Raw genomic sequence first — 19,276 nt, 5'->3', positions numbered from 1 at the left:
TTGTCACTCCCATGAAAGCACAGTCTTGTTTACTCCTCGCCGGAGAAATAACACTCGCCCTCTCTTCTCCCAACAAGCTGAACCCTTTAGTCGGCCCAGCGAGCTCCACATCCTAAGGTTTCCAGGACCAAAGCTGCAAGCCTCACAGGGAACAGCCACGTGGCCTGCCTGTGCGTCGCCTGGGCTCCTGCCTCCAGCTTGAGATATCTGCAGCCACGACCCTTGTTCCAGCCCAGAAAGGGGCACTTCGCTGAATTAATTGTTCCCGCCGGCGAGTCGGTACTGAGGAGTCCATGGGTGGACTTTTAGCCTGTGCGAGGGACTCCCAGCGCGGTGGTGGCTTCCAAACTCTGCCCCCACCCGAACACTGTCTACTGCCTTTTACTTTGCCATGTAAGGGATGGACCACTTCAACTCCTTTCAAAAAGGAAACAAGTATAGCATTGCAAAAGATGGGCTTCTTATCCAAGGCGGCTTTCTTTCTCGTTCGCCAGCTTTGTTGCTTCCAGTTTGCCAGGATCTACATTAACACCCTGTTTGGGGCTCTCACGTTTTAACTTATAGACAGAAATGCTTAAAATGTTAGCGTATCCAAGTAACTGGAATGCGTTTGGGGCTCAGGAAGCATAATTGCCCACTGGACCCCCTAGGAAGTGGGGGCTGGGAGAGGGGGTCTCAGAGCAGGCAGCCCCTTATGTCTATCAAATTCCCACTTCACTCTCGTACAAGCTGGCCTTTCAAGATCACAAAGCGGGGCCTAATTTGGGGGTGGAAATGAAATGGCCACAGGGTCCTCTCCCTTGGGCTGGCATTGCCAGCTGTCAGGGCTGCCACAAGGCGCTGCGCTGCCCCCCTCTGTCTCTGCTCCCTTCCCCGTGGACTGGGTTTCCTTCCGCGATAGAGTGAACTTCTGCCTCTTTAGAGCACCTTCCCAGGCGCAGTCCCTTTGGATGTTGGGGAGTGTTACACCGGGTCTTTGCAGAGGGAAAAGGAGGGCCCTGAAGGGTGAGAGAGCAGGCCGGGACGCAAATCCTCAGTTGCCGCGGCGCGGCCACGTCTTCAGAAACGCCCAGGACCTCAGGGCTGGGCCGCAGCGGTTTGGCCCTTGGAACACGAAGGGGTTCGTCTACCTGACCATTGGGTGCCCTCCGCGGTTGACAGTTTCCTTGGCAATCCCCCTCCCGTGCCCCGCCACACACACCCCCAGCCCCAGAAATCCCAAATCGGCCCCACGGACCTAGAGGGATCTTGGGCGAGATGAGACATCACCCACTGTGTAGAAGCTGTTGCCACTGCTGCTGTCACAGCCACTCCGGATGGGGCTGTCACCGCGGCCGGGACTGTCTCCTCTGACCGCTTCCCGGGCTGCTTTAGGGCTCGGGGGCACTGCCCGCAGGCTCCGGAGGGGAAGGAAAGCGCCCCGAGCCCGCCGGAGGAAGGCGACGGAGAGGGAAGGAGGAGGGCGGCAAGGAGGCGGGTGGAGGGGCCGGGCGCCCGGGCCGGGTCGTTTTTGAATGGTTTGGGAGGACGAATTGTTAGACCCCGAGGAAGGGAGGTGGGACGGGGGAGGGGGACTGGAAAGCGGAAACTTTCCTATAAAACTTCGAAAAGTCCCTCCTCCCCACGTCAGGCCAATGACACTGCTGCCCCCAAACTTTCCGCCTGCAAGGAGGTATAAGAGCCTCCAAGTCTGCAGCTCTCGCCCAACTCCCAGATACCTCGCGGGCTCTGCAGCACCGGCACCGCTTCCAGGAGGCCTGGTGGGGTGTGCGTGCAGCCGTTGGGCGCTTTCTTTTTGGACCTCGGGGCCATCCACACCGTCCCCTCCCCCTCCCGCCTCCCTCCCCTCCTCCCCCGCGCGCCCTCCCCGCGGAGGTCCTCCCCGTCCGACCTCCTGCTCCCTCCTCGGCTGGCCTCACCGCCCGGGCCGGCGCCGCGCGCGGGGGAAGCTGGCTGGCTGAGGCACCCCGCTCTCCTCCTCTTCCCCGGGCCGCACCTCTGCCCCGGGCCCGCGAGGCCACGCGTCGCCGCCCGAGAGATGATGCAGGACGTGTCCAGCTCGCCAGTCTCGCCGGCCGACGACAGCCTGAGCAACAGCGAGGAAGAGCCAGACCGGCAGCAGCCGCCGAGCGGCAAGCGCGGGGGACGCAAGCGGCGCAGCAGCCGGCGCAGCGCGGGCGGCGGCGCGGGGCCTGGCGGGGCCGCGGGCGGGGGCGTCGGAGGCGGCGACGAGCCGGGCAGCCCGGCCCAGGGCAAGCGCGGCAAAAAGTCTGCAGGCTGCGGCGGCGGCGGCGGCGCGGGCGGCGGCGGCGGCGGCGGCGGCGGCAGCAGCAGCGGCGGCGGGAGTCCGCAGTCTTACGAGGAGTTGCAGACGCAGCGGGTCATGGCCAATGTGCGGGAGCGCCAGCGCACTCAGTCGCTGAACGAGGCGTTCGCCGCGCTGCGGAAGATCATCCCCACGCTGCCCTCGGACAAGCTGAGCAAGATTCAGACCCTCAAGCTGGCGGCCAGGTACATCGACTTCCTCTACCAAGTCCTCCAGAGCGACGAGCTGGACTCCAAGATGGCAAGCTGCAGCTATGTGGCTCACGAGCGGCTCAGCTACGCCTTCTCGGTCTGGAGGATGGAGGGGGCCTGGTCCATGTCTGCGTCCCACTAGCAGGCGGAGCCCCCCACCCCCTCGGCAGGGCCGGAGACCTAGGTAAGGACCGCACCGCTGCACCCCTTCGCCTCTCAGGTGGTAGACGGCTGGCCGGCCAGGCCGCGGTTCCCAGTCCACCTCGATTTCCTCCCTTCTCGCACTCTGCTCTCAGCCTTCCCACATCACTTGGCACCGCTGCCTCGCGCCCCGAGCGTCCGGGAAAGGCCGGTCTGACCCCACCAAGGAGAGCGGTCTCCAGGGGGATGCGCCCTGGTGAGGGGTGTGTGTGGGCGTGAGTGTGCGTGACAGACTGGAGGGGAGACAGACACCCAGGGGTCACGGGTAAGGACAGTTTTGCCAGCACCTCCCTTTCTTCCGACTTTCAATTTTTGTTCTTCTCCTTAAAACTAATGTTTTTAAACAAATTCCACCTCCTCCTTTCCGCCCACCCACTTCCTCTTGCCCTTGGGCTGAATTCCTTCCAGGTTGTTCAGCTTAATTTCTCGGTGGTGGTGATAAGAACAGTGCTCACTAGTCTTAGAAAACAGCCGCAGAGACCTAAACAATAACCAACTCCCCCCTCTGGGTTTTTGCAGATGTCATTGTTTCCAGAGAAGGAGAAAATGGACAGTCTAGAGACTCTGGAGCTGGATAACTAAATATAAAAATATATGCCAAAGATTTTCTTGGAAATTAGAAGAGCAAAATCCAAATTCAAAGAAACAGGGCGTGGGGCGCACTTTTAAAAGAGAAAGCGAGACAGGCCCGTGGACAGTGATTCCCAGACGGGCAGCGGCACCATCCTCACACCTCTGCATTCTGATAGAAGTCTGAACAGTTGTTTGTCTTCTTCTTCTTTTTTTTTTTTTTTTTTTTTTTTGACGAAGAATGTTTTTATTTTTATTTTTTTCATGCATGCATTCTCAAGAGGTCGTGCCATTCAGCCACTGAAAGGAAAGGCATCATTATGGACTTTCTCTGTTTTAAAATGGTAACCATCAGAGGAACTATAAGAACACCTTTAGAAATAAAAATACTGGGATCAAACTGGCCTGCAAAACCATAGTCAGTTCATTCTTTTTTTCATCCTTCCTCTGAGGGGGAAAAAAAAAAAAAACTTAAAATACAAAAAACAACATTCTATTTATTTATTGAGGACCCATGGTAAAATGCAAATAGATCCGGTGTCTAAATGCATTCATATTTTTATGATTGTTTTGTAAATATCTTTGTATATTTTTCTGCAATAAATAAATATGATCAAAAATTTAAAGAACCTTAAAGCTTGGTCTATATTTTTAAAGCAAAAGATTAAGTTGGTGGTACATACCTGCTTGTTTAATTCTAGAGGCACCCGAGGGAGGGAGGGGGCCAATATAAACAAAGCAGTGAAAAACTCAAATAAAGCTGCTACTGACAGACACAAGCATGTTATTTAAAAAGACAGCTTTATTATTATTCCAGTTTGGTATTCAGTGGTCTTAGTAGCATCTCTTCTTCATCTCTTTTCATCTCCAAACAGCAAAAATTAACAAATTTGCTATTCACCTCCCTAATATTTTGAGGTGGTAATTGTAAAACAGTTAAATGCAAATAAGCAGCATGAAACCTGCACTACTTTTTCATTATGTACTTTTTGTCATGCTCTTCACTCTTTGTGAAGATTCCTAAATAACAGGTTCTTTTCAGTCAAAAGATAGTGTTATGAAAATTATCTGTACACACATAGAAATGACCATAAATGCATAGAAAATGGTATAATTCAGCAGAAAAGAGAAAATTTCATTTGTAAAATACTTCTCTCATGAATGAATATGACAGTGTCATGTTTGCTAAGAAAAGTTAATATATCCCCTATATTGATGTTATTTGGGAAGCATCATTCTTCTTTTGGTATAAAGAATATAAGGCTGTGGAATAAAATACAAATAATGAAGAAACCTGAACTTTCAGTATCCTTGATAACTGTTGGAACATTACAGTTTTAAATACTACAGATATGCAGTTTCTAGTCAATTCATTAACAAATACATTTCATCCAAAATTACACAGAATTTTTCTGTGGTAAGACCATATACACACACACACACACACACACAATCTGAAGTTAAGTAAACATAATGGGCAACCTGGGGTGTCTGATTTTTTTTTTCATTCTGGTTATTTCTGGGCCAGGAACACACTGGCTTTTATAATTAATATTATTAGAAATAGTTATTTTGTATCATTTAGTTCTTTTACATCCAATTTACTGCATTTAAGTGTAACTGGGGAAGCCTTCAAACTGAAAAATTATTTTGGTGCCTAATTCAAACTATGACTAATAAGTGCATGTATCCAAACAGATCATTTGCTTAGCTCAGGTCAAGGTCATTTTATAGCCTGAAGGTTTTTGTTTTCTTCTCCACACAGTACCATAGAATGCTGACATAACAATATTATAAATTTACTGTGACTATTTCAGACAGCATTTTACAAAAAGGAGTCTGCAGCATTTAATTGCATTAAAAGATTACTGAGATCTTGGAGAAGTATTATTATTAATTTTGCATTTTGATAGTCCTTTAGCAAATAACAGAAAGGGAAGGTGATTATGTGTGTGGTGTGTGTGTGTGTGTGTGTGTGTGTGTGTGTGTGTGTGTTGGGTAGAGTAAAAATGTAAAGAGAGTGCCCTAGAAGGATTAGGGAAAGCATTCGGTTGGTAATTCTCTTTTGTATGTATCATCCAACCACCTCCATTTTCTAAATTATTAATGAAGAGTCTCCTTGTTCACTAGCTTGGTCTGACTATTTGATATTTCAGATTTCTTGAGGTACATCAGGATGAAGCTGGCCATCACTGCTGAGAAGGTAATTGCTATCTTAACTCTGAATATAAGAACTAGATGTGTCAAAGAAAGGTAGCTCTTCATTTGCTTTTCTTCTCTCTCTCTCTTTTTTTTTTTAAATGTGTTTTGCATTTTCCACTTTTTTCACAAGAGGAAACACTTTGGAGCCAAGCAAACGCCGTATTTATAGTGAGTAATTTTAAATACTAAACTGAAGGTAATGTTTCCCCCTAGATTTTCAGAGAAATAAATGAATTAAAAAATAGGTGGTACATACTTTTGTTTTGAATGAGGCAACTGCACAATGAAAAATATTAACTACTAGAATGCCATTTCCAGCTTGCAGACTCTCTGTAATCCCTACCCACCATACACAAGACATAAATTTCGAAATTCTTTTTTAGAATAGAAATGAAGCCACCTGTTTCTTTCCCTCCACCATTATATCTTTTTTATTTCATTTCATTTTATTTTTGCTACCTACTCTTATTTAAGGAATACATAGAATGAATTACCTCTGATTCAGAAATGAGAAGCCAACTCCTTCCAATTAATGTGGTAGTCGACTTGGGATCTTTTTCCTTCGGCCAGAATGCATTTGCTGGGGGAAAGTATTGTATTAAATCGTTTTGGGTAAATTGTAGAAAATTGAATGTTTCCTTTAAAAAACATTGAATGTGCTATTTATTTAAAATTTGTGCTATTTATTATTTTTATCTTGTTTATAACTTGGTCAGGTTAATAGCCTTTAGTCATAAGAAAGCAGTAATTTTTTACCCATATACACATTTCCCCTTTTGTCCCCATGCATGCTAAGCACATGTACAGATGATTCATGCACAGTTGCAGGTACCCTCCCCAAAGTGAAACATATTATTAATAAAGTAAAGTTAAAAAGCAAAAACTTACACAATGTGTATAAATTTTTTCCCACACTCAACAACGGCACAAGCTTCTTGACCCTTCGGTCTTAAGGTTCATATTCATAATGAAGCTTTTTAAGGGACACTTGGCCTCTTGCAAAAAACTAGAGCATTTTGCACATTCCATGGTTTGGCAAAGTCAGAACTGGTTATTTTCTCTAGACCGGTATCAAGTTCTTCTCAGGCATATGATTTCACTTGAAGTCCTGCCCAGGAATCCTTCAAAGTGAACGTTTGTCCCGCTCTCATGATGTCAGGCGGTTTTCCCTGCATCTGTAATTTGAAGAAAAACAAACAAACCTGCGGGGAACAACCGCCACGGAAACCCAAACAGAACTCCGTGGGGAGCGAGGGTCTCACCTGCGGCGGGCGCGGGAAAGGGGCACCGGCACGGACTCCCCTGCGTGGGTGGCGGCCCGGCCCGCGCGGTGGGGAGAATGCCAATGTCCGTGCCTCCGTAGGTTTGCGTGGAAGGCCCCTAGCCCCGCGTCTGGCCGCTGCTCCGAGACGGCGGCGCCAAGTGTCAGCGGTAGCAAGGGGAGCAGCAGCAACAGATTCAGGCAAAGGCCCAACCTCGAATTTCCAGAGACAGGCCCACATTAGCGACAGACAGGGGTCGGGCGGGGATCCCCGGGGACCACTTCGGCAGAATTTTCCGCTTATAAGTCGTAAAGTGTGCGCCGCCCCCAGCACCAGTGAAAGTGGAAGGAAAGTGCACCGGCAAAGTGGAAGGAGAATCGGTTTCTTCATGTTTGCCCAAGCCGGCAATCCCATCATTTCTCAGAAACCTCCCAACTCTTCGATAGCCCACGAATGTGCAAACCGGAGGATTATTAGCTATCTTTATTTACTGGACAGCAAAAGATAGACCCAGTTTAAATTCAAAAGAAAAAAAAAAAAAACCGACATGGGATACATTTAACATTCACTTTTGTCTCAAGGCCTCAGGCCTCAGGACGTGAGCCCACTTAATGTTCTTAGCAAATCAAAGGACGTGTCCTTTGAAGAAGGTGTGTAATTGGAGTTTAAGGCATGTATGGAATTCCCAGATGTCTATAAAGTAAGAAGGAGCATGTGGCAGGTCACTGGAAGGTGGAGCAGGTTAAAATCACTGGCACAGACGTGCCCCCTTTAGATTCTCCTTTGTAAGGACCAACGAGATAAGCCTTCTGAAAGGTTGGGATGGAATCATGATGAATATTCAGCTTCTGGAATCAGAGTCGTAGTAACCATGGTAAAAAGCACATGGTCAGAAAACCTCAAAGAAAACACTCAATTATAGCCTGGATTTTGTGGGCGCCCTGCAACGAGATCGTTTGGGGTTTGCTGCAGTGAGGGCCTCCAACTGCCTCCTTTCTTGTTTACGTGGACTATTTTCTTTTCCTTCTATTTTTTTTTCTCCCCCCGCCCCAGGTTTGTCAGTATGGCCTCTTCTTCGTGTGATTCAGGCTAAAGTCAGAGGAACAAAATTCCGGGTTAGGAAAAGAAAAAACAACTCTAAAAGCATTCATTCCAGAAGGCAGCCTTCTTGGGGGAGGGGAGATTTCCAGCAAGTGAAATTAAATTTCTGTAAAACGTGAAGTTTTCGTATCTACTAGAGAAAGCTCAGGAAAAGACTACCACCAAGATCAGCTGCTCTTTTCTTTCACTTTATTGAGGAATGTATTGATGTATAAAGGACTGTTGGACCTAACTGTGAGTCTGTATGGCGTATTAGGCCGTTTTCCTTTTGGTTCGCTTTTTGACTGAAGACCGAATCAAAAATATGACTTTTTTTCTTGGGTTCAAAATGCTGCCCTCATTTACCTGCACAGTAAGGCCTGAAGTGGGAGACTAAGAATCCGAAGTCTCTCAAAGAACCTGGCCACGGGCAAAGGTTGACAATGGGAGGGGGTGATATTTCGGGAAGACGGAACTGGGGGCCAGCGAGGTGGGGGTAGGGAGTAGGAGGTCTGGAACAAAGGACACCCCCACAGAGGCCACCACTGAGGCAAGTAGGAGAGGGAAAGGGATGCCTTAGGGGGTGATGTGAGTTTGACAAGTGAAAAGTTAAGCAGGTACCCGAAGGAAGTTTATCTTGCCCAGATGTTAGGGCTTTTATGAAATGTCACGTGAATAGAACAGATGTACAACTTGCAAATGGGGACACGCCTGTAAATACAAGAAAGGCAAAAGCTTGGAAAGCAATCCAGGCATAAATCAACCTCCTTTTCTAGATATCTATTTTCTTCTTTAAATATTTGCTTTCAGAAAGGAAAGATACAAGTTGTTAAGTGGATCTTCCAGGAGTCACAATTTCATCTCCTGCCCAGCATGCCCATTCCCTAGGTTCCTTTGGAGAGTTAGGGTAGGAGATGAATTTCACCATCCCCCTCCTGTTTTCCTTCTTCACATTCCCCATTTCCCACATTGCTCTCTGGACTTCTCAAAGACGTTTGATCCTGAAAAACATATCGGATCTCGGTTTGGAAAAGCTGAAACTAATCAATTGCCTTTTTGAAGGGGTAGAGAGTGATAAGAAGAGGGAAGGAATGCCAGGCCTGACAGATTCTAAACCTCCAAGATGCTTGCATGGGCTGAAAGATGAGCGGGTGATTCCTTACTCATGGGGCCAGGACCCAGCACTTGGGAAATCCCTGAGCCCATGGGGGAGGGCTTTTACCAAGATACCTGATCAGTTTGATTGAAAAGGATTTTTTAAAATGACTTGTAAACAGAGGAAGCTTTTTTTTTTTTTTTTTTTTTTTTTTTTTTTTTTTTTTTTTTTTTTTTTGGTCATGCAAGAAGAAAGCGCAGCTTGTAAACAAAATTAAAACGAATTAGCAGTTGGCCAGATGTGGAAGAGAGTCCAATTCCTTTCTCCACGTTGAATAGGAATGTTCATAGAGGTTACTGTGAATGCTAACATGTGGTTCAGGCCAGGGTCTTGGCATACAGTAAGATTTTAAATATTTGTTATCCATATATTAAGATGGTATATTCAAGGAACTGTGCTGTGATTCTTCTTTTACATGGAACACTATCCCTAAATCTCTATTAAATTGACATTATATCTGGCTTACGTTATTATATAGCCACCCTAAACAAAATTTATAAGTCAGGGTATTTTCTTCCACGTTATTAAATCCAATTTTACTGTCAGGGTTTATCTTATTCTTTTTTGGGCTTACTACAGGCATAATCAGAATTGGAATATAGTCAGTGATCATATTAGCTGTAAGGGTTGATAATTTTTTAAATTCCCAAGACCAAATAAACAGATGGGTTCTTTCTCCTATAGCATTCAATTTCAATACCTATCCAGTCATTCCTAACCTTGATTTATTATCTTTGGGTGCACGTCACATTATTTGGTTGTAGCTCACAAAACATCCTGTTGCTGAGGAGCAACAGATCCTGCCTCTCTAGGTTTTCCTGGCCATATAGAAATATTGGGTCGAACCCCAACACCAGATTTGCCTGTGCAAAGCTCTCCTTTGGGACTGCTGTGCCTCCATTTTCTAAACGTAGTACTGGACAAAAACAGCCCACATTTCTCTTCTTTTGTTCCTGAAACTTAACACCAAAGAATTGTTACTGCTGTTGAAAGCAAACTTGAAGCAGAAAGCATCTTCCTACTGCAAATTTAGCAATGACAATTAAGTCTTTCAGAGAGGTCTTTGAATGCACCCCTAATGGAGTCAGCACTCCATTCCTCGGGAAGAATCCTGACATCCAGAGCAATATTTTAAAAAATATTCTTATAAATCTCATTTGCACATGATGACAGAGGAAATTTCTGTTAGCTTTTTACTAAGGTTGCCTTTTGCCTCATTCCACCTCTGACTTCTTTCTCTACCCTATTTCAATACACACCTTTTAAAACTTCTAACTTTGTAACCTATAAAAGGGACCTGTAGCTGAGAATCATTCTTCCTCTTCCTTCTCTCCCCGCGGGACTACGTGAAACTTAAAACACATCTCATAGATCAGTTTTCCTCCTCTGATGTTAGGCACAGTCCACGACCCGGATTTTCAAATAGCCCAGGCTGGAGTCTGCAATATTTAATCCAGGCAGCTATTAAATGTCCTCTGGTTAAATCAAGAGTATAAGAAAGAATCTATACTGGGATAACGATACCAAGAACTGTTTGGTGGAGGGAAAGGAGGCTGGGGGAAGGGGCAGACAAATCTAGGGATCCTTTGATTTGAAAAATCCTGTTTTTAGAACTCCTGTCGGAGTAATAACAAAGCAAAGAAACATGAAAGAACAATTCTTTGTTCCAGGATATGCTTTTAATGAAATACTACTAACGCGCGCGCGCGCGCGCGCGCGCACACACACACACACACACACACACACAGACACACACACACACACACACTGTTAATAACCGCTTCAGAGACTCCGCTTTTCCTTTACCTATTAGGGACTAGAAGGCTCCGTAACGTGATCCTCTCCCCCTCTCCCCCTTTCCTGTTGCCTCCTTCCCTCCCCAATTAAGCCAAAGCGGTTGTTCTGATGAGCCCCGGCCCACACCGAACCGCAGGCTGAGGCTTCCCCTGGTGTACCGGCTCCCTACCCCAGCGCCCGCCTTTTCTGGGCAGAGCGAGGCCCATGGGACTTGGCTGCGAGGACCGCATCTTCTCCTTTCCGAAGGCAGGCAACTCCCACCTTAAGGGCAAGCTCTTCTGGTCTCCGGCTGGGAGCCTGCTTAAGACCCCAACAAATGTGGCACCAGGAGGATGGCTTGCCCAAAGTATGCCTGCCTTGGCTTCCTACTGACCCTGCTCGGCGCTTTTTTGTTGACTTAACCACCCAGAGGGATTGCAACTAAGACAGCAAACGGGGTTGGGGAGGGGAGGAGAACGAAGAAGCAGGGGGTGGGGACCGCCAGAGAAAAAGCAACAGCATTTGGGAAGGGGGAAGCAACTTTTTAGGCAGCAGGGATGAGGCATTTTAGCAGCCGCATCTGTCATCTGTAGCAGTGGACAGATAAAACCGTCCCTGATGAAAGAGATTCGTTCATAAATCACTTGTAAGAAATGGATTGTGAGGAATAAAAGACATGTGTCGAATAATCTAGACCCTGGAGTCTGTTCGCCGCCAGCGCGGTTCCCAACGCCCTCCTTAAACGCGCTGCGAGCGAGCGCATCTCTCAGCTGGGAATGCCTGCGGGGAGAGGACTGTCCTTCCCGATCCTCCCTGCCCCCCAGTCCTGCGGTTCCCCGCCTCTGTTTCAGAAGCTGACCGGGCCATCCCTGTTCGGGATTTCAGGAAATTTCAATACAATCGGTGGATTCTGGGTTGACCAAGGAAATAGCAGGAGGGAAGTTGGCGTCTTTTCATTTCTGAGGCGACAAAGTTGGTCTCTTGGGATCGACGATTTCTGCCCTCCAGGTCCCCTCTTAGTGTTCTCGTCCCCCTAACGATCTTTCCTCCGAGAGGACTCGGAGATTTACAAAGAGTTGAGGTGCAAACCTAACGCTGGCGGGCGAGTTCAGCGAGAGCTAAAATTGGCTGGGCGGGAGCTTTCTGTTCCGGGTTTTCCAAGTTTTCGGAGGAACAGCGCTTTGCAATCAGGTTTCCGCCCTGGAGTAATATCTGAGGAGCGATTCATGTCCTCTACCCTAGGACCTAGTGGATTCTCTTTCCCCGCCTTCCACCTCCTAAGCCCCAGACTCTCGCACCTGCTTCTCCAGGTTGGAAAGAAAAAATGGCGAAGGCGAAGGTCCAGTCCCGGGTGCTAAATACCCCGGCCAGCTGTTCGGAGGATCGCAGAAAAGCGTATTGGGCGGGTTTAGAAGCGCTGTAGCCTGTCTCCAAGAAGGTAGTTGATAATGCTAAGAAAAACTTTGAGATTTGCATGGGAAATTTACAGCGAAAACCGCCCCTTACCCCTTCCTCTACTCTCAGTTTTAGCATCCTCCAGATAAGTAGGATTTTGCATATAATAGGTGTTTATGGTTCCAGGAACTGCACTTTGATCTAGGATTTTGGGGGTGGAGTGTCTAAAGGGTCTCTAGACGCTTGTCTGATTTGAATGCTTTTCAGGATGATTTATGGCAAAAGGAGCATTTCTGACACTTCCAGATGTCGAAGCTCTTACCTTCCAAGAAGGGATGAGGGAAACTTGCCTCCCATAACCACGCGGGTGGGAGCCCGCGCGCCTAACACGCCTGCCTGCGGGTCTTCCTAAACTGACCCTGCGTACCGGCGTCCTTCTGGAGCAGCTGATAACCTTTCTCCGCCTTTCAGCTCAGGAGCGAGGAGGGACTTGCTTTTAATGACGACAAAGCTACAGAGGGAAACCAAGTCACTTTCCTGCAAAGCTGTAACTCTATTTTGTGCAATTAACCACCTGCTCCCCGCCCTGTTGGTGGTTGGGCGTTAATGCAATCTGACCCCCAAATGTGAAGCTGGGCAGAATAAACCCTCCGTTGGGACCCCCGGTGGTGTCAGCCTGGGCCTCAGCCTCTGGCCGCCTCGGAGTGAATCGCAATCCTGGTTCCCGCGGGGCGGAGACCCGAGCAGGGTTCAGAAGCTGCTGGGGAGTCGGGGGGAGGAGGCGATGTCTTTCCGAAAGCTCCCTGCAGGCTCAGAACCGCGAGGCCAGGCCAGGAAAAATAACCGTTCCCGACTCAATTACTTCGAGCTCCACCGTGAAGCTGAAAAGCTGAAATGTGCGTCGCGGCGGGGGGCAGGTCAGACGGGGCGGACGCTCACGCGATTTTAGGGGACCTCTAGGGCCAGCCGAGCTGAGAACGCGCTGAAGGCATTTGTCAACCTGAAGCTAAAGGTGGGCCAGACCCGCAGTAGCGCCGCGGACCCTTTTCTCAAAGGAAACGGCGTTTTCCAGTTATTTTTCCTCCTTTGAAATGTAACCGATTGGGGACGGGGAATGGGGGACTTTGCTTTTTTTCTTTCTCAAAGTAAAGGCAAATTAAGGAAGGAACTGGCCGCAGAGGCTAGGAGAGCAGCTGTTAGGAGGGTCCGGCCAGGGCATTGCTTACCCAGGAAGGTTTACCCCAGAGTGATAATCTGGTTATTTGCTTAAAATCCTACAAGACTGGAAATCTGTAATATTTGGGGAACAATATCTGACTATTTCAGTCTTTTTTGATGAGGCTACATCCTCCTTTCTCTTTTCAAGCCCTGTGGATGTTAGTAACTTGAAGGTCAGCGGTTTGCCTTCCTCTTGGAAGAGTAAGTCTGATTTCCCAGGTGAAAGAAATTAATTAATTCGAGACCCTTTAAACAAACTTATTTTCCAATGCACAAGCTTTCCTCATTCTTCATAATGTTACAAAACAAAAAACCAGATCAGAGCTAACTGGTGTATGTGGAACCGATCCTGATTTGATAAGCTTAATCATATGACAAAGGTCTACTGATTATTCCCTTCTCTCTCTAACGAGACAGCCAGAAGGGTTTTTGAAAGTCACTGCCTTTTTCCTAGAGTTTGATTACTACTTTAGAAGACTCAGGTAACCTCTTGCCTTTTCTGTATGTACATATTCAAAAGCATAAAAATATTAAATAAAAAACTTTCCCAACTTCAAACCTATCAAATGTTTAACAGCTGAAGGATATTCATCTTTAGGAGGAAGGCCAAAATGTCAATAAAAATTTAATTGTTTCTGAAACATATGGGAACACTTACAAGACCCCAAACGTGATACTAAGTATTGATATTAAGAGGAAATCTTACAATATACTTTCATATTTGCTGATCAAGACCTTATACCCCCAAAAGGTTCCTGAAGCCACAGAAATTTTTATTCTTCCTGACAGAGTTTCTAAAACTAGCACGAGCAGCAGGTTGGTGGCCAAAGGGGTCACTTCTACTTTGTGTTAAAAAAAAAAAAAAGTTAGTGTTGAACTTCGGTATGTTTGGCATTTGTGTTCTGTATAAAACTGTCTGTGATATCTGTGGTAGCAAATAATTTACTGTGGAATTGGGAGATGGTATACATTGGTGTAGCCATTTTTGTTAACAGCAAACACAAATTGCCTTCTGAAATGTTTCTTCCAAGTATTCTTCCTGACCTATAATTTTGCCAGACTGAGATGTGGAGACATTGGGAAGTGACACTGGTAGTGTTATTTCCATAGCTGGCTGTGACAAACAAGACTGATATGCGACCTAACGTGAACTCCAAAATATAAGTAGAATCTTTTGGTAGCCACTTCTATTCATAAGATGCAGTTTCATTTTCACTTATAGCTTCCAGAAGGCATTCGATTTTATAAACATGCCACTCAAACTTCAACTGTTAAATTTCAGGTTAGTTGGCCGGTCAGATCAGATGCTGCTCTGGGACCATTCCTCTGATAAACCATGGGAAGTGGTTTTTTATTGTCATTATTTCTGATTTTCACTGTGGTTGTCTTCACAATGCTTTCAGAAGTTGCTTTGGGTGTCTCTTTCTCCATTCTAAGACAAGTGGTTTCCAATGTCAACTTTGAACTCATGGTGATTTCCATATTTTCTCTGTTTGGTTATCAATAGGCCTCCGACATTGGAATAAAATTTCTATTTCTCTCAGTGTTTAGATTCATTTATTTTAACCATTTATTTTACAGGAAGGACTTGAAGCCCAATATGTTTGAGACATTTGCCCAAGAATGATTTGGCCTAGTCTAGCATTCTTTTCTCTACTTGGAAGCATAATTTCTGAACTTTGAGCACAATAGTAAAATCTAAAATTGGCCTGGGTACGAGAACTACTCATTTTCTTCAGCTGAACAAGGATTCCCCAAGGCTCAGTATCATTTTCTTTTACTACAAAGTTTTAGATAAGCAAAGCAGATAACAAGACCATGATTGTCTCTTACATAATGAGACTGGACACTACTCTATGTATAGACTTAACACCTGGTGAGTTGTAAAGGCCAAGTTACAGGAATAAGAATTACTATTTAGCTATTATATCATTTCATTTTCTAAGACTGAAAATGAATATATTTAAATTAAAAATTCTAGTAGTAATATTTTGAGTACATGTAACTTTCTAAATACTTTCAAATTCATTTCAAATTTTACAATTTCTGATACAATGCCTTGCTTCTGAAAAAATGCCCTGAGACCATTATTTTTGGTTTTTATAAGGATAATTGCCACTAAAAATACTCGTATGAATTGAAAGCTGATAGAAAAGGAAAGATAATTTAACTAGCATGTGCAGAATTGTTTGTTAGTCAGAAAAACCAGGAGTGCAGTTTGCCCCACGGGGTGATTATGGAATGAGGCAGAACCAAAGGATAATGACCATGAGTGGTTTTTCCTACTCTGTGCAGATGATCCCAGAGGCCTTTTTAACCTGTAATCTGTGGTGCCATTCTTATATCTGACATGCTCTCCTAGTGGGTTTTCATGAATTATTGATGTAAAGAACAACTTGTAATCAGAGTGTAGGTAGCACATTTCACAAAAGTAATAACTTATGTAAAAAGTGTGTGGACTAATGCAAATATGCAGCCACAGATGACTCTCATTTATTCCTATAAATCACGTACTCAGTTATCTGGCTGTATAAATGGAGTTAAAATTGTAGATCAGTAAGAAGTCATGTTGAAATGTTCATTCTTCCTCAAGCACTTTTCTTCAAGTGACAGGCTAAATGGCTGGCCACTGTGACACTGCCTTCAGTTGAACAAATGAATGATTATTCAGTCAACAAACATTTCTTGGATTCTGACTATGGTCTAAGGACTATGCAGAAGTGATCATGCTATGCTCATGATAATGAAGGAAGAAGTCTCTAATCAGAGAAGCGTGGTCTCACCTTGTGTATATTTTGCTACATGCGCACTGGAGGTCCCTGTGTGCATGTAGCAAAGGGCTACCATATCTACAAAACTAATGGAAGTGAGCCCAACAACATTATTTCTTTCCGTTTTCTATTTTATCTTTTCATCAATCTGTAGCAAAAATTAGGTAATTAGTAGTCACTTATTAGACTATATGCTTTTGGTATACAGGTACCTGTCCAGCCCAGTGATGTAATTCTAGCACTTTGCTTAGTGCCTGGCACATGGCATTTTTGTTCCTTTGAACTAAATATGCTAATTATCACCATTATACCAATAGGACAACCTGGGCAGAAATGACTGAAAAGCAACAATACTGACAGTCCCATTTTATTATGGGGGGGGGGGGCAGGAGGATTAATACACTTCTCTTCTGAGTTTATGTTTAGATTGAAAGCCCAGGTAAGCACAAAAGATGTTCAAAAACATTTATAAAACATTATGATTCAGACACTTATTTTAGGTGTTTTATATTTAAAATGGCTGTGGAGCCCAGGGTTGCCATTTGCCTTTATGAGTTCTCTGTCTAAATAAGTAAAGAGTGTCCCCTTTTTCTTTAGGGCTGATATCTTATTGTACAGAGCAGGGCTTATTTCAGGACTCTTTGCACTGTGGACCAAGTGCCCTTGTTCAGTGAACATCTCTTACAACCATATGTGGCAGCCATGGTATCCCGAAAGTAATAATTATTAAGTCTAATAAGAAATTTGGCTAGCATATTATCAGTGCATTGTAATGTCTGTGAAATCAGCTCCATTTGTTTTGTGTGAGAGCTCCACATAGACTGTCCACATGTGATTCTTGACCAAACTGGAGCAGCCTGTCCAGAAGGGTCTGTCTTTTCTCCTGATTCAGCCAATTAGGGTTCCATTTTCATATATTCCTGTGCAATAAACAGCTCCACATTGTTCTGTTGCTTTCTGAAATAGCATAATCACTGATGACTAAACAGTACATGTCAATCAGTATCTGCTGAGAAACTGAAACTTCAAATTATTTATTGCACATATACACACATTATTCCAAACCCAAGAGTGGTGGTTTAGAGACTGAAGTGTAATTGATTGTGAATTGAAAAGAGGCATTCTAAAAAGATTTTTACCATTTGTGTGATTAGTATGAATGGAGGGAGCTGCTTCTCCACCCCCATATTTCTCCTGCCTTCCCCCCTCACTGCAGGGATGTGGTGAACTTGTGTAATTTAAGGCAGGTGGTCCACATAGTAGGCTGACCACAGAGGATGAAAGAGTGTGTATTTGATACCCTGACTGCTGCTCTTTAATAGACTTTAAATATACTCTGACTATTATTTGGCTTTGGCTATCACATTTATTTTCACTTTCTTTCAAAGGCTTTACTTTTTCATTTTGTCATTTTCCACACACTGAAATGTAACCCTGGTCCAATGGCACCAAATGGAGGATTTATCTATATTGTCATCAAACTAAACGCAAATGAAATATCAAAGGGAAGCAGAGGGCACCACTATATTGGTCTCTTGAATGCTGAGAGAAAATGTGAGCATTTTTCTTTGCCTAGGTAGTAACAACACTATTTTTACATAAACCCTTTCATCTGAGAATCTCAAAGGCCTTCAACATGTCCTTTGAGTCTGGCATTCTTCAATTGGCTGCTCTTTGTCTCTTTTAGTGAGAAAGTATTGCTGTTGGATATTTCATAACTGAGCTTGCACTTGGGTATGCACATTCAAAGGTCCAAGGGCATTGGGTGTTTCTTGAATGGATCAAATAAATGACTGTGACACACTCAAAACAACCCCGAGAGGAAGATGAGTGGCAAAGGTGATTATTAAATTTGCAGGTGGAGCAGTTGGGACACAGCAGGGTTAAGTGACTCACCTGAGGGCACACAGTGAAGTCTTTGTTACTGCTGGAAACAGAAGCCCATGTACCATTCACATGGCTGTGCTTCTGTGATATCCCATTTATCTGCTCCTTCTTTTTTCAAAAGGAAAATCTCTAAGAAAAGGCACTCTTGTGCATATAAGAAAAAGTTTCCAAAGCAAGGGAGAAAATAGAAACAACTTTGGAAATGTCAAAGATAAAGAAACATGTGGACCTTACTTTTCCAGAAAAGCACACAGCTTCTAGTGAAATTAATGAGTATAAACATAGAAAGATATTGCTTGCACACAGAAAGTGGGAGTGTGATTTTTAAAGTTTACTTCCTTATAAGTAAGAAAGCGTGCATTGATCTCAATCAGGGAGCAAAGCCATAATGCTATATGGTATATACATATACACACATACATATACATGTACAAATATACATATATAGATGGATATATATACGTATAATTTTTAATTAAGCTACTTGCACATTTTCAAACTTGAAAGCATTTTTCATTTTTAACTTATTTATAGCTATTTTATTCTGTCCTGGAATTTTGTTTTGCTTTATTATCTCCAAGCACAGGCATCTGCTTCAAGATCACAGTTATTAGGCTGAAGAGCTTGGAAATAAATCTAGATTATGCCTCCTTGGCATCATTATACAATTTACTATTAACTCAGTGTTTGACAGTTTTAACTGTGTTATTCCACTTAACATCTATGTTTTCATATCCTCTTGAGACATCATTTCACAATTTACATTTAATTTTAAAACCCATTGTTAAGTTTGGGAAGGAATCTCAACTCTGCTTTCAGATGTAAAACAACTTCAGTATTTTATTCCAACGAGGGAGCTAATAGAAGGAACAAGTATATATTTTTTGGCAGAGAGGACATCCTAAAAAAGAACACTATATTTTTTATTCAAGAATAATTATACATTTGAAACAAGACAATTTATTAAATAAAAATTTATTTTAGTTTTCCTTTCTTTTATATTCAATGTGAGTTTCTAAATTGAACCTATCTTTTGTAGTGAAATTCTTACAGAAAGCCAGAAACATGTTCTGGAATCACTCTAACATCGTATATACTACAGCTTTCCTTAGTCCATCTTACTTGTAATTGTTTATGTAAAAAAGAAAAAAATCCTAGAACTGTGTCCTCTAATTTTCTAAGCTTAGAAATTCTCAGAACCAAGCTATGTAATTTAGAACGTTTAGAAAAAGCTGTTCCAT

General features: G+C 44.2%; 2 protein-coding genes across 3 annotated transcripts in view; one reads left to right on the top strand and one right to left on the bottom strand.

Annotated features, from left to right (window-relative positions):
* The window catches only part of HDAC9 (histone deacetylase 9), a 1,049,458-nt gene that overhangs the window by 26,563 nt on the left and 1,003,619 nt on the right, over positions 1–19,276 (bottom strand). The gene's annotated exons all lie outside the window — the stretch shown is intronic.
* On the top strand, positions 1,706–3,917 carry TWIST1 (twist family bHLH transcription factor 1). Its single transcript, XM_010349347.3, has 2 exons — positions 1,706–2,701; positions 3,238–3,917. The coding sequence occupies exon 1, from the start codon at positions 2,039–2,041 to the stop codon at positions 2,657–2,659; it is 621 nt and encodes a 206-aa protein (XP_010347649.3). The 5' UTR covers positions 1,706–2,038; the 3' UTR covers positions 2,660–2,701; positions 3,238–3,917.

The sequence above is a fragment of the Saimiri boliviensis genome, chromosome 10, assembly GCF_048565385.1.
Source record: "Saimiri boliviensis isolate mSaiBol1 chromosome 10, mSaiBol1.pri, whole genome shotgun sequence".
In the NCBI taxonomy this organism is placed as follows: Eukaryota; Metazoa; Chordata; class Mammalia; order Primates; family Cebidae; genus Saimiri; species Saimiri boliviensis.
This window is presented reverse-complemented; position numbering and strand designations above follow the sequence as displayed.

Excerpts from the sequence above, each read along its gene's own strand:
- TWIST1 (XM_010349347.3), top strand. The coding sequence starts at position 2,039 with ATGATGCAGGACGTGTCCAGCTCGCCAGTCTCGCCGGCCGACGACAGC.